The 16,270-nt window shown below is 34.3% G+C and overlaps 1 protein-coding gene across 16 annotated transcripts in view; it reads right to left on the bottom strand.

Moving 5' to 3' along the window:
- The window catches only part of LOC105495176 (dedicator of cytokinesis 7), a 234,095-nt gene that overhangs the window by 162,384 nt on the left and 55,441 nt on the right, over positions 1-16,270 (bottom strand). For 15 of the 16 annotated variants that reach the window (XM_071092128.1, XM_024797039.2, XM_024797040.2 and 12 more), the window contains exons 12-14: positions 11,167-11,309; positions 6,432-6,525; positions 5,230-5,392 (exon numbers count right to left, since the gene is read on the bottom strand). In XM_071092128.1, coding sequence (XP_070948229.1) covers positions 5,230-5,392; positions 6,432-6,525; positions 11,167-11,309 — 400 coding nt within the window. Of the gene's footprint in view, positions 1-5,229; positions 5,393-6,431; positions 6,526-11,166; positions 11,310-12,679; positions 12,834-16,270 lie in introns of those variants that run through there. The other variant, XM_071092127.1, reaches the window with a different exon arrangement.

The following is a 16,270-nucleotide window of genomic DNA, read 5'->3' as shown; positions in this document are numbered from 1 at the left end:
ACTAAAAGATTATCATTACCATGATCCAGCACAACCATTCAGTTAGCAAATATTTATGGAAATGTCTGTAAATTGTTGATGATATTTGTATATTAGCTGTTAGCTGCTGAGGTTGTCATACATCCCTCTTTGTCAATCCAAAACTATTTCTATCTATGCTAGGTTTTCTAGATACGCTAAAGGTTTTTTAAAAAAATAAACTATCAGTTCCTAAACATATAAGCTGTCCATGAGACCAAGTTTTTCTAACAACATCAAATAGAGTAAACAACCTCTAATGATTTGGTTTTAAGGTCCCATGGACATTGATGGTTTAAGTAATAATATAAAGCAGGGCAATATTGACTCTGATAACTTCCCTTTAAAAATAATTCTCTTATCCAATTATATCCCAAATGCCTAGTACCCTCATGCTTTTCAAACCAATCTCTCTCAAGTTGTATAGTGCATGAGTAAATGTAATCTAATCAAGCCAAAAACAATAACAACTTCCATTGAGCATTTAATATGTACTGCATTACTTTGTGCCATGTACTTTACATGTATTTAATCCTCATAGATTTCTAAGATATAGGTACCTTTATTATACCCATGTTAAAGGAAGGAAAAATCATTCCTCAGTTTTAAATACAGTAAGTCCTCACTTAATATCATACATACTGTGACACTGGATAATGTTCTTGGAAACTGTGACTTTAAGAGAAGGACTTTAAGGACCATGTGCAGCAGATTTTTGAATATCATTTTGTTCAGCATTGTTTTGTTGTAACATTGATGAGAAAAAAAATGGTTTTGTCACATGTCATTTAGCTTAATATCTTAGTTTCCAAGAACCTATTAACAATTTTAAGTGAGAACTTATCGTAATTCTTAAAAATGAAACATGGTTACAAAAAATTGGTTACAAGAGCCCATCTCCCAATTTTTCATAAGCTACACATATAGTCATACCATTTCAAGTAACACAAAAATTATTTCTTTATGTAATTTGGAGATCGATTATTTTTAAAAGGGAACAGTCAACTTTATAATCATTTTTTTTAAAGAAACTATTTGGCAAAAAAAGTAACAACAGGAAAAAAGTCAACAAAGTATAGTAATCACAATTCTACTTCTGAATTTTCATGTTGTATCTAATTTTCTCTACTTCGCTGAGGACACTCTTATAGTAGAAAATTATTAATCTCTTTCTTAAACAAAATAATGCATCCTTTTTGCTCCAACAGCTCTCACTGGTACATGCCACTAACAGAGAGCACTAGGATCATTTCCATACACTAAGAAACTTAGTACCCTTGACATTCTATATCACATTTCATCAATGGCTGTTAACAGATTAAAGCATTTTATATAAGTTCCTTATAAACTGTACATAAGGAGGAATAAGGTTATGTAAGACCCTAATTTGAAATCAATTCATTTTGATGAAAAAATTAAAGCCTAAATCAGTATTCATGTTCAATAAATGTTAAATAGGCGTAACTCTAATGTTTATGATGAGCTTAGCAAGTTCTATTACTCTCCGGAAATAAACTGCTCACTCATGAGAGAAAAATGGCTATTCTATAAACATTTAATGAATCCTTTTTTAAAAGCTTCTTGCCTACAATATTATTTTTCCTAATAATGTCTGGAATGAGTATTAACTCTGTAATTAACAGAATGTTTAGATACAGTCCAAACTAAAGGCACTGAGATACATTAAATGATCTCTCAACATCATTCTCAAATTAATATGCTATAATTCATTTTTATACTTGAAAAATTTAACTCCCAGAATAGAAACTAATTATAGTTTTTGGACTATCAGTTAGCCTTACTAATAATAACCACTTCAAGTGATAAAGCATTCCACCCTAAAAACCAAAAGCAAACCCAAATAAACAAATGATCTTAAACAAGCATTAATACATGTTTACATAATTTCCATTAAACTCAAAAAGCAAAACCATACTAACTTATAATTTATAAAATCCCCTTAAATCATTCAATGTATGAACTTTTTATCTCCTCCAGAAGAGGATGTTACATTAAAACTGGATACATCCTTAAGAGAAAACAAGGTGCTACCTTATTTGGCAACGTATCTTCTCACTTGGTATGAGTGCGCTACTCGATTCCCATTCAAGTTCTGTAACATGTCTAAATTATCTATATTGGCCCTATTTTCCATTAATTCACAGACAGGATACCCTAGAATCCATTTATATCAAGTGTTTCACTTACATCAATTGTAAGACATTAAAAAATATTAAGCAAATATAAATAATGGTGTAGATTTTGAGGCTAATGTAAGATAAAGGTGTTCTGGTTAGTTTTAATAAAAAAATAGCAAACAATTCTCTACCAGTAAGAAATTTTATTTTTATTCAAATTACATATAATTATGAATGCTAGATGTCCTACCATACCAAAGGATGAAGAACACAGAAAATGAAATAAGAAGGTTTGGGTTCAAGTCCAAATAAGTCTCTTAATTCAGCCTTCTGTCAGTGTAGAAGTGGAGATAATAATACTGCCAGAATTACATAATGTATAAGATTTCTATGAGACTGAATAAACTAATTTAAATGAAATTGTATTCTATAAAGCACTAAATAAATGTCATCATATCAATATGTCAATATGAAATCGCAGAACACCAATGATAAAGAAAGTAATTCAAAAAGTCTTAGGGAAAAATAAGACACAAAACATTAGCAATCAGTATAATATTGGACTACTCAAGGGCACTACTTAAAGCCAGAAGACAGTAGTTATATTTTCAAAATTATGATAGAAAATGACATAGAATTTATAATTTTATACCCGGCAAAACTAGTAATTTGAGAGTAAAGGTAAAATAAAGATAACGTCAGACATAAAAGAAAATTTACCTCCCATACATCCTACTTAAGAAAGATACAAATCGGCCGGGCGTGGTGGCTCAAGCCTGTAATCCCAGCACTTTGGGAGGCCAAGACGGGCGGATCATGAGGTCAGGAGATCGAGACCATCCTGGCTAACATGGTGAAACCCCGTCTCTACTAAAAAATACAAAAAAAAAAAAAAAACTAGACGGGCGAGGTGGCAGGCACCTGTAGTCCCAGCTACTCGGGAGGCTGAGGCAGGAGAATGGCATGAACCCGAGAGGCGGAGCTTGCAGTGAGCCGAGATCCCGCCACTGCACTCCAGCCTGGGTGACAGAGCGAGACTCCGTCTCAAAAAAAAAAAAAGATACAAAAGATACAAAAGCCTTTCAGTGAAATGAGTAAACTAAGGAAAATATATGAAAAATAAGGACTCTATTGCAAAAAAAAAAAAAAAAAAAAAAGCAAAGAAAATTTCCAGGATAATAGTAAATAGGCTCTAAGATGACAATTGTACAGTAAGCCTAAAAAGTCTACAAAACTTCCTCTGCAAGGGAGGAAATAGTTGATTATTGATGTATTTCACTGTACTATAAGAAGTTTTACAGAGAGTTTTAGCGCTAACACATAGAAAAGGAGCCAAATCATGCAGTGTCTTATAGACTATTAGAAAAAATTCATTCTTTTTCTGCTTGTAATAGAAACACTGGAAGATTTCAGACAAAGGAATGAATGATTTGATTTACAATTTTCAAAGAATTATCTGGCTGGCTGTAATATTGAGAAGTGACTGAGACAGAAGTAGAAATAAGATAGCCAAATTAGAAGGATAGCAAAATTCGAGATCAGAGGCTGTCCAATATTGTAGCCTTTAGCCTCAGGTTATTAAGCACTTGAAATGTGGCTCATCTGAATTGAAATGTGTTTTAAGTATAAAATACACACCAGATTTTGAAGTTAGCAGAAGAGAAAAGAAGTAAAATATCTCAATAATTCTTAACATTTATTACATGTTGAAATGATACTACTTTAGATACACTGGTTTAGATGACATATATGATTAAAATTAACTTTATCTGTTTCTTTTTTTAAAGTAGCAATTACAAAATTTTAAATTGCAAATGTGGTTCCCATTATATTTGTTTGGCAGTGCTGATCTAGATGGTGACAGACTAGAAGTTTTAAAAGGTGGAAGCAGTAAGCAGTACAGACCAGGATATATTTTGAACATAGAGCCTATGTAACTTGTTGGCTAAATAAATGTGAGGGGTAAGGAAAGGAAAGAAATCATAATAATTCCAAAAATTTTGTCCTCAGGAACTCAGTAAATGGTGGTAAAAATATACCAGGATCGCGAAGTCTAGGATGAAATCTAAAATTCTGTTTTAGAATCTTACACCTGAGCTGCCCTGTTGAATATCCCAACAGACATGTCAAATTCTGGTCTCAGCACTCACAAGCAAAGGGTATATCATTCATAAGGAGTACATGCAAATGGCACGCCCAGAGTTACCTAATGTTCAGCCTGAAAAGTTATATCTGACAACTTCATGTCAAGTATTCTCTAGATAGTATATACTCAACAAATATTGTTGATTGATTAGAACATAATGCAGGCCGGGCACGGTGGCTCACGCCTATAATCCCAGCACTTTGGGAGGCTGAGGCGGGCGGATCACGAGGTCAGGAGATCGAGACCATCCTGGCTAACACGGTGAAACTCCGTCTCTACTAAAAATACAAAAAATTAGCCGGGCGTGGTTGCGGGCGCAGTTGCGGGCGCCTGTAGTCCCAGCTACTCAGGAGGCTGAGGCAGGAGAATGGCGTGAACTCGGGAGGCAGAGCTTGCAGTGAGCTGAGATCACACCACTGCACTCCAGCCTGGGCGACAGAGCAAGACTCTGTCTCAGGAAAAAAAAAAAAAAAAAAGAACATAATGCAGGCACATAAATTTGATTCTTGTGTAATGCTAGATTCTGCTACTAAAAACATTTGAGAAAACACAGTAATTAGGAGTTCAAATGTTTTAACCTAAGAGCCCAGGAATCAAATCCCATCATCACCACGCTAAGGCGTGATGCTCAGCAAAATGTTTAACCTTTCTAATCCTCGGTTTACTCGCCTCTAAAATAAAGCTAAAATTCACCTCAAATAATGAGGATTAAATAAGACTAAAAAAGATAAAGCATGTAAGGTAATTAACATTATACCTGACAGAAAGCCTTAATACGTGAAAACTACTAATAAAATTGTGCAGTAAGAGATAGAGTTAAGTAACAAAACTACTTAAGATTTTTGGAGAGTTTTATTTTTGTTATACTTTAATATTTTAGAATATACAGTATCTTCTATCAGAATTCTCCAAATTAAAATCTCTTACCTGTAAGTAGTGTTTGGAACATAAACATCCCTTGCAGGAAACTCTAAGATTTCTCTGGTAGGTCTAACTCTACTGTCAGGGTAAAGTTTCACTTGAAGCAGCTCCGGAGTTAGGCAATAATGGGGATTTTCAGGTGCGGGAGAAATGTCTATCTTGAGCTGAGCTGCAAATTATATATTAAAAAACAATGTAAACAAAATTTTAAAACTCCATGTTAAACATGTTTTTGAAAGGACTTAGACCCTATTTTTGCAAGAAGTCTGGGAAGAATATTACAGAAACCAAATTTCTATTATTATCATCTCACACCTCTAAATCATTTCATTTTCCAAAGTCTCAAACTTAAAAATTACTGAATCAGACATAAATGCATGTAAAATAATAAATGCTTATTAAATAAATGAATGGGAATGAAGGAAGGAAGAAGCAAAAATAGAAAAAAAAAAAAACAGGGATCTGGCATACAAACAAGCTAAGTCATTTCAAAGGTTAAATGACTTAGTTTTGAGTTAGCAAACTTCAAGACATTTTTACTCTGGAATGGTTTGCTCCAACCACAATATAAATCTATTTTTAAAATATTTACCATTCTATTACCATTCTAGAAAGTAATTTTAAGCCATGATATTATTAATCACACTCACTTTAGTACAGTAATTCCCCCCCACTACCTGCTGGGGATATATTTTAAGATCCAACCCCCAGTGGATGCCTGAAACTGCAGAGAGTACCCAACCTTATAGATACTGTTTTCCCTATACATACATGCCTACAATAAAGTTACATTTATAAATTAGGCAAAGTAAGAGATTAATAACCCTAACTCATAATAAAACACAGCAATTATAACCATATACTATAATAAATGTTATATGAATGTGGTCTCTTTCTCTCTCTCCCTCTCTCCAAATACCTTAATATTTTCACACTGTGGTTGACTACAGGTAACTGAAACTAAAGAAAGTGAAACAACAGGTAAGTGGGGACTACTGTACTCAAAGTACCAAAGATGTTGAATCCTGCATCCAAACTGTCAGATCACACGATAGTTAATAAAGTGAAGAAGACTGACAGGCATTGAGCATAGAAAAATGTCTGAGCCAGATAAATTAAAAAAAAAAAAAGAATACATAATTATAAGCAATACAACATACTAGTGATAAGAATAGCTGGAATCATTTCTACTCAACATTTAAAAATACCTGTAATAGGTCTTAGTCGCCGTAAGACAGAAGATGGCCTTCTCATATCAGCAAGGAATTTGTAGAGATCTTCATCACTTAAGCGGTCTCCTTCCTGATGTCAATGATAGAGGAAAAAGTATTTGATAAAACAAATATAACTGGGCACAGTGGCTCACATCTGTAATCCTAGCACTTTGGGAGGCCGAGGCAGGCAGATCATCTGAGGTCAGGAGTTCGAAACCAGCCTGGTCAACATGGTAAAACTCCATCTCTACTAAAAATACAAAAACAATTAGCCAGGCATGGTGGCACGTGTCTGTAGTTCCAGCTACATGGGAGGCTGAGGCAGGACAATCACTTGAACCCAGGAGACAGAGACTGCAGTAAGCTAAGATCGTGTCACTGCACTCTAGCTGGGGTGATGGAGCAAGACTCTGTCTCAGAAAAATATATATATAGAGAGAGAGAGAGAGAGAGAGAGTAGATGAAAAATAAATTTATAGTTTGTTAGTAAGCATACCCTTATGCCTACAATGTAGTCAGAATTAAAAATAAAATTAAAATAATTATGATTATAAATATATCAGTTTATTTCCTTTTTTATGCTTTCAAATTTTACTAAGATTTAATAATACCATTATCTTTTTTCTTATCTATATTCCATTATCCATGCTTATAAAGTATTACAAAATACTCTCAAATATAGAAAACAAATACAAGTTAGAGATAGATGAAAAGGAGAAGAGCAAAATAAGAATACAGACATAAAACAGAATCAAAAAGCAAACTAATATAAAAATACTCGAGTCTCATAAATACATTACTCTTGAGTTCATATTTGTGTTTTCAACTTTATATCACAAATTTCTCCAATGCAAAATCTGCAGCACTGGCTAAGGTGAAGAAGAAGGAGGAAGAAAGGAGGAAGAGAGAGGAAGAAGAGGGTGGGAGGAATTAGATAAGGGAGGGAAGGGGAGAAGGAGGAGAAAAAAACTACTGTTAAGGAAAATCACAACTATTCTGATACTAAGGACAGAAAGAAAACTCCAAAAGGACTTCAACCAGTATGAAAAGAGACCTCAAAAAAAAACCAAAAAAAAACCAAAAAACAAAAAACAAATTGCCCATAGCTGATTAACACAAATGCTCAGTTTAGTGTTAATTTTTTTTCTTCTTACAATTAAAATAGCTAGGGTTTTTATTCTTTTATTGAAGAGTCAGTCTTTAGATTTTATTAATCCAAGCTTCCTGCTTTGACATTTTATTGTTTTATGCATATATCATACATTGTTCTTTTACCTTATTTGGTAATGAATATATTTAAGGCTACTTTATTACTGTTATCTCACCTTGAGCCACAACCCATTCGTTTTTCATCATTATATTCTGAACAAGGATATAGAATTGATCTTCTTTTATCCCATTATTTAGAAAAAATAATTTTTAATTTCTAAGTGGTTATAGTTTTTTATTAATAACTTTAAAAGTTTTTAGTTTTACTGGGTTATGGTTAGAAAATTTGACTTTACAAGGTTTCTTCAGTGGCCCAATATAACTAATTATTGTAAATGTTCCATCAGTTGACGAAAAAGTATATTCTTTCCTTGTGCATACAGAAATAATACAAATTTTTTTTTAGACCAAGGTGCCAACACATGAAATTAATATAGATCTTTAAATGGTCCTTATTCATAATATATTCAGATTATCTCTAGTCTTCATTATTCTATTTCGCCCATTAAATTATATTTTCTCTTTTGGTACTTAAATTATATTACTGGTCTCCATTCTTTACTCCCTGTTTCCATGCCTTTTTGGTGAGTGAAGCACAATTCCCTCCCTAGGCTTGGCCAAATGCCTTGCTTTGCCAATAAGCAAACATGATGCAAACAGAGGCTTGAAAAACATTTGCACAATTTAGTTTGCTCTCTCTCTTGAACTTTTGTCACAGCTATGAGAACATGACCAAGCTAGCCTGCTAGAAGATGAGGGTAGAATTTGAGAGACATGTCACAGAGTCGAGTCATTTCTATCTTCCCAGTAGAAGTCAGCCTATATTAGCTGATCTCAGCCAACCTCCAAACTTGTGATTGAGCCTAGTTCACTGGAGCAGTCTCGCTGATACCCATTTCCTCTACATTAGTTGTTTATTGTCCTGTACCACTGAAAAAAATAGATAACTTACATATCTGTCAACAAATAGAACAAATGTATTCAAAACTATTGTGTGGGTTTTTGCTTTTAAATATCTATGTGTTTCTAATAATTTTGACTTCACACATTTTATTTATTTATTTTGAGACAAGACCTCACTTTGTCACCCAGACTGTAATGCAGTGGCATTATAATTGCTCACTGCAGCCTCAACCTCCTGGGCTCAAGAAAGTCTTCCCTCTCAGCCTCCCAAGTAGCTGGAACTACAGGTATGCGCCAATACGCCCAGCTAATATTTTTCATTTTTATAGAAACAAGGTCTCACCATGTTGCCCAGGCTGGCCTCAAACTCCTGGGCTCAAGCGACCCTCCAGCCTTGGCCTCCTAAAGGGCTGGAATTACGGGCATGAGCCAGCATGCCTGGCCAACACATTTTAAATCTGTACGTAAACACTAATGATTACTATATCCCTACTGTAGACAGTAATCTCTCATAAATGAAAAACGAAAAATTGCCTTCTGTGTCTCATTTAGGGAAAAATCTATGCCTTGAATTCTACTTAATTAAAATGGTAATCTCTTTTTTTAACTTAATTTGCATTTGCCTGATGCATAATTTTCTAGCTACTTAAAAATACTTACAAAAATAGTATATGCTCATGGTTAAAAATTTTTAATACAGAACTGTATTAAACAGTTTCTGTACTGTAAACATTTTCCACTGCTCCATGTTTCCAGCAATCATTTATTTTTAAGTTTTCACAATCATTTTGTGCTACTTCACAGTTATAGTAACAGTATTCAAAACAGCATCCAGAACATGGTGACGAATGCTCAAAAAATACTTGTTGGATAAATAGACAGGGGGTGGATGGCTTATTGATTTAAGCTTACAATACCAATTTATTGATAAATAACAGGCTAAAGAAATGAAAAGAAAGCTGTGGAAGGAAATACCAGCAGAAGTAGTATAGTAGCTGAAGAAGTAGAAAGAGGGGGAAGTAACATACCTGCAAGGTTGTGTCACTGTAGCAAATCTACTGCCCCATTTCCATAGCTATATCTGGTCTATCACTTTATGCAAGTGTAGTCTTCTCTAGACTCTCTTTTATTACTGTCCATAATAAAAAGACCAATACCATTTGAGACATTTATCACTGGCTTTTTTTCCTGAGTTTCTCAGAGCAGCTGCCTGTGAATACTACTGATATGTAACAGTGAAGGGGACTTCAAGTAGATTGCTACCTGTCTATTTGAGTTCCATTCAATTGAGGTCTACCCTCGATTCTTGCCCTCTCAAGTTATGAGATATCAGTAAGCCAGGATTTCCTCTTCTTACTCAGAATAACATCTCAGAAAAAGGAATTTTGAAGGAATTATTAGCATTTTCCCTTAATCCACTCCAAATCACATACTACTCCAGTTTGTTACGTGAACACAAATTTTCTCCCCATTCCTATATGGTTCTAGTCACCTAGTCACTTACAACAAAGACTTTCAAAATTTTCTGATCTTAATTCATGACACAGAATCCATTTTACATCAAAATCTAGGATATACATATACACACGTGTATGCTCATACAAAAGGAGGAGGGGGGAAATGACTCCCTTAAGTAATATTTAACCTTACTACATGCAATGCACTATTTTTTCTATTCTACTCATGTTTTATTTTCTTTTTTAACCTGGGTGTTATCTACTAAGCCGATTTTCATTATCATTAAGAATCATGACTGGCACTGGAAAAACACAGATTTGATTCATGGTTAAAAGTGAAGGAAACAGGTTTGCAAAGAGTAAAAACATCTTTGATAGAGAACATCTTGGATCTATACATTAACCTCTAAAAACAACCCTGACCTCACTTTAGTACAAAATGCACTACTAGGGCCTGAAAGTTTTATTTCATATATTATGAATACGGTAGTTTAGGCCAGAAATTGTGGGGAAGACATGCAGGTCACAGACTCATTCTCATAAAGAAAATTCATAAACAACCAATGTTTAAAAAAAGTCACACTATTAACAATTTGGAAACTGGATACAGGCTGGATATGGTGGCTCACGCCTGTAATCCCAGCACTTAGGGAGGCCAAGGCAGGCGGATCGCCTGAGGTCAGGAGTTCAAGACCAGCCTGGCCAACATGGCATAACCCTGTCTCTAATAAAAAATAAAAAATTAGCTGGGAATGGTGGGCACCTGTAATTCCAGCTACTCAGGAGGCTGAGGCAGGGAGAACTGCTTGAACCCGGGGGGCGGAGGTTGCAGTGAGCTGAGATCGTGCCACTGTAATCCAGTTTGGGCAACATAGCGAGACTCCGTGGCAAAAAAAAAACAGGATACAAATATGAAAGATGGATTTTGATGCATTATTAGTCATGGCCAACATTTCAACATTTAAATAAATATAATGCTAAAATAATAGGAACAATATAAATCATTTCTCATTCTTACAGTTGCTTTTATTATTTTTAAAGTTTTTAAGTTTCCTGGAATCACCCTCGCATACATGTACAGTACAATTACTACCTTTCTGAAACTAAAAAAAAATCATGCACAAACATCTCCCCAAAATTCCTACATGACAGAACAATACCTGCTTAAAAAAGTTTGTCACTGTGAGAGTAGCTGGTCGAAAGCTCGTCAAGTTACAAGCATCATCTCCACTTGTCGTCCTTTCAAGTGATCGTCTGCCAACAATACTAGAATTCCTCCTCTCTGACCAAGACCCTTTTCGTTCTACGAAAGAATTAAAAACAAAAAAATATTCATTTTCACAAAATTTAAATTTTGTTTTAAAGTAGCTTTCCAAACACAAGGAAGAATCTATTAAATTGAAAATTACCCACCCAGTATATCAAGCATAGTAGGAGAATTTGCTTTTGGAGAGATTAGTAACAAAGTACCTAAATCTTCTGGTTGTCTTTTTATAACATCACAAATGTAAAAATAAGCTTCTAACATGCAAAGATCTATGGGCATGACCAATGATGAGCCATGAAGAGCAGCTATAAAGGAAGTATGTATTTACTACAAAATATTTACCACAAGGGAAATTTTAGTCATCATTACTCGTCCCTCAGTCTTAGCTCTTTGGTTTGAAAGAAAATTGTAAGATAACTTGTATTCAAAGTACTTGCAAGATCATCCTATTTTTTAAAACCAATAGAACTAGACTGAAGATTAAAAAGGAAATAGAATACTTGCACAAAACTATAAACAAACTAGACCTAATGGACATTTACTCTACACTATACTACACTACACTAAGCAAGAGCAGAATACACATTCTTCTCAAGCACTTAAAGAATATTCTATAAAACAGTCTATATACTAAGCCATAAAACAAGATACAATACAGTCAAAGAGATTAAAATCATACAAAATACGTTCTCCAACAACAGAAGAATTAAACTATAAATCAATAACAGAAGAAAATTTGGGGGATTCACAAATGTGTGTAAGTATAATAGCACATTTAAAAAATAGCTAATGGAAAAAGGAATAACAGAAATTAGAAAGTATTTAAGAGGTATGAAAATGCAAAAACAACATACCAAAGCAGTGCTGGGGGGAGGATTTACAGCTATTAATGTCTATTTTAAAAATAACTATCTCAAATCAGTAATATAACCTCAGACTTCAACAAACCTCAAAAGAAGAGAAACTAAATCCAAAGCCAGCAGAAGGCTACAAAAGAGACAACCACAGAGTGGAAATAAGGAAAATAGAAACTATAAAAACCACAAAGAAAAATCAATTAAACCAAAAACTGTTTCTTCAAAAAGATAAACCTGACAAATCTTTCGCTAAAATGATGAACAAAAAAAAAAAAAAGAAGAAGAAGACTCAAATTACTAAAATCAGGAATGAAATCAGAGATATTATTTACTGACTTTACGGAGTAAAAGGAATAAAGGAATATACAGCAATACTATGAACAACTGTAGGCCAACACTTAGATTAGCTACCAACTAGATAACTTTGATGAAACGGACAAATTTCTAGAAAGATACAAAGCATTTATACTAAAACTGACTCAAGATGAAAGAAAATATGAATAGACCCAAAACAAGTAAAGAGATCGAATTAGTAATGAAAAAACTTACCACAAAGAAAAGACCAGGCCATGACAGGTTCACTGGTGAATTCTTCCAAACTTTCAAAGAATTAATACCAATCCTTCAAAAACTCTTCCAAAAAAATGGAAGGAACACTTCACAACTCATTCTATGAGGCCAGCATTACCCTGATACCAAAACCAGACAGAGGCATCAAAAGAAAGAAAAACTACAGACTAATACACCTTATGAATATAGATGCAAAAATCCTAAACAAAATACTAGCAAACAGACTCCAACAACACATAAAAAAGATTACATGCCATGACCAAGTAAGACTTTTCCCAGGAATTTAAGGTTAATTTAACATCCAAAAACCACATCATTTGATGGAACACCATATTAAAAGGATACAGGACAAATAATTTTAATAGAGGAAGAAAAAGTATTTTACAAAATCTAACAGACTTTCATGATAAAAACACTTTTAAAAATTAGGAATAGAAGAGAATCTCCTCAATCTACCAAAATACATCTATGAAAAGCCAACAGCAAATATCATACTTGATGGTGAAAGACTGAATGCATTTTCCCTAAAGTCAAGAATGAGACAAGGATATCTACTCTTGTCATTTCTAAAACATTGCAGAAGAGGTTCTAATAAAGACAGAAAAGAAAAAGAAATAAAAGGCACCCAGACTGAAAAAGAAAAGTGAAACTCTTTTTATTTGCAGATGACATGATTTTGTATACAGAAAATCCTAAAAAATCTGGGGAAAAAAATGAACAATAACAATTGGAATTTAGTAAACAAATTCAAAAAGGTTTCAGAGTACAAGATCAATATACAAAAGTCAATTTTATTTCTATACACTAGAAATGGACATTCTAAAGACAGAATTAAGAAAACAATTCCATTTAAAATATTATCAAGAAACGATAAAATACTAGCGTATAAATTTAACGAGAAGGACTTGTACACTGAAAATGACACAACACTGAAAAAAATGAAAAAGATTTAAATAAATGAAAAAATTTCATGTTCATAGATTCAAAGATTTAAAATTGTTAAAATGGCAACAATCTATAAATTGACTTAAGAGATTCAAAGTCAACCCTATCAAAATTCCAGATGCCTTTGTGCACAAACTAACAGCTGGTCCTAAATTTATATAAAAATAAAAGAAACCTGGCCGGGCGCGGTGGCTCAAATCTGTAATCCCAGCACTTTGGGAGGCCGAGACGGGCGGATCACGAGGTCAGGAGCTCGAGGCCATCCTGGCTAACACGGTGAAACCCCGTCTCTACTAAAAAATACAAAAAACTAGCCGGGCGAGGTGGCGGGCACCTGTAGTCCCAGCTACATGGGAGGCTGAGGCAGGAGAATGGCGTAAACCCGGGAGGCGGAGCTTGCAGTGAGCTGAGATCCGGCCACTGATCTCCAGCCTGGGCGACAGAGCAAGACTCTGTCTCAAAAATAAAATAAAATAAAAGAAACCCAAAATTTCCAAAACAAATCTTGAAACAGGATAAAAGTTGGAAGACCCACTCTTCCCAATTTCAACACTTACTTCAAAGGTAAAGTAATTCGGTATAGCAGCAGTCCCCAACCTTTCTGGCACCAAAGACTGGTTTCACGGAAGAAAATTTTTCCACACATGGGGGTAGGGGGATCATTTCAGGATGATTCAAGCACATTACATTTATCATTAGAGTCCCATAAGGTGCACGTAACCTAGATCCCTTGCATGTACAGTTCACAATAGGGTTCACATTCCTAACAGAATCTAATGCCACTGCTGATCTGAGAGGAGGCAGAGCTCAGGCGATAATGCTCGCTCAGCCGCTGCTCACCTATTGCTCTACGGCCCGGATCCTAAGAGGCCACACACAGGTACCTGTCTGCCACCTGGGGGTTAGGAACCCCTGTGGTACAGCATTGGCAAATATATCAATGGAATGGAATTGAGAGTCCAGAAATAAACCCCACATGAATGGTCAATTGACTTTCAATAAGGGATCTAAGACAATTCAACCGGGAAAGAATAGCCTTTTTAATAAATGGTGCTGAAACAACTGGATATCCACATAAAAAAATGAAACTGGACACCTACCTCACAATATACAAATATTAACTCAAAATGGATTATTAGAAACCTAAATGTAACAGCTTAAACTATAAAACTCTTACAAGAATACATACAAGTAAATTTTGATTTGTATTTCATAATGGTTTCTTAGATAAAACACCAAAAGCACAGTGACAAAAGAAAAAAAATAGAAAAATGTAACTTCCATCAAAATTTAAAACTTCTGTGCTACAAACAATACCATCAAGAAAAGTGAACTCACAGACTAGGAGAAAATATTTGCTATCATGTATTAGGTAAGGAATTTGCATCCTGAACATATAAAGAACTCCTACAACTCAATGCCAAGAAGGTTAAAACCCCATTTAAAAAATAGGCATTAACTATTCATAAATAATAAAAAGACCAAAAGCCATTAAAAACAGAGCAAAGGTTAAAAATACCTATTTTTCCAAGAAAGATACACAAATAGCCAATACACACAAACGATGCTTAATATAGCTAGTGATGAAGAAAAGGTAAATCCAAACTACAATGAGTACCACTTCACTTGCACTAGAATGACGATAATCAAAGAGCAGATAATATGTTATATTGGTAAAGATATGGCAAAACTGGAACCTTCATACATTAGTGGAATGCTAGTGGAATTTTTGAAGGTGCAGCCAAATTGGAAAACAGTGTGGCAGTCCTTCAAAAGATTAAGCACAGAATTATCATATGACCCAGAAATTTCACTCCTAGCTATATGTCTACATACCTAAGAAAAAAACAATGTCCACACAAAAGCTTGTACATGACGTTTCAACACTATGAAACATTATTCATAATAAACTAAAAGTAGAAAACCCAAATCAACTGATAAATAAATACAGCATATCAATACAACAGACTATCATTTGGCAATGAAAAGAAATAATACCAATACATGGTATGACAAGGATGAACCTTAAAAACATTATGATAAGTGGAAGAAGCTAGCCAGAAAAGACTACATATTATACAACTCAATTTGTATGAAATGTCTGGCATAGACAAATCTATAGAGACAGACTATATATTAAACATTGCTTAGGGACAGGTTGGAAGACTGGGGGAATGAGGAGTGACTATTGCTAATGGGTACAAAAGTGTTCCAAGATGGGTACAGAAGTATTCTGTAGTAGTGGTTGCAGAACCCTATGAATATACCAAGAAAACACCGTACAGTAAGTCCTCATTTAACATCACGGATCAGTTCTTCGAAACTGTGACTTTAAGCAATACGTTGTATAACAAATCAATTTTACCATATGTTAACTGATATAAGCAAGAGTTAAGTCCCTACAGCATATTTCTGGTCACAAAAACTTCATCAAACTTCTAAATAAATACTCAAAACACTTCTAATATTAAACATTCAAATAAATGTACACTATATATTTAAGAAAGATTAATTAAAAATAAGTAGGATAATTATTTACCCAATTATCCCAGTTCAGGGTCACAAGTGGCCAAAGCCTGTTCCAGCAGCTCAGGAAAGAAGGCAGTGTATGGCAAATGCACCTGA

Source organism: Macaca nemestrina, chromosome 1 (genome assembly GCF_043159975.1).
Source record: "Macaca nemestrina isolate mMacNem1 chromosome 1, mMacNem.hap1, whole genome shotgun sequence".
Classification (NCBI taxonomy): domain Eukaryota; kingdom Metazoa; phylum Chordata; class Mammalia; order Primates; family Cercopithecidae; genus Macaca; species Macaca nemestrina.
This window is presented reverse-complemented; position numbering and strand designations above follow the sequence as displayed.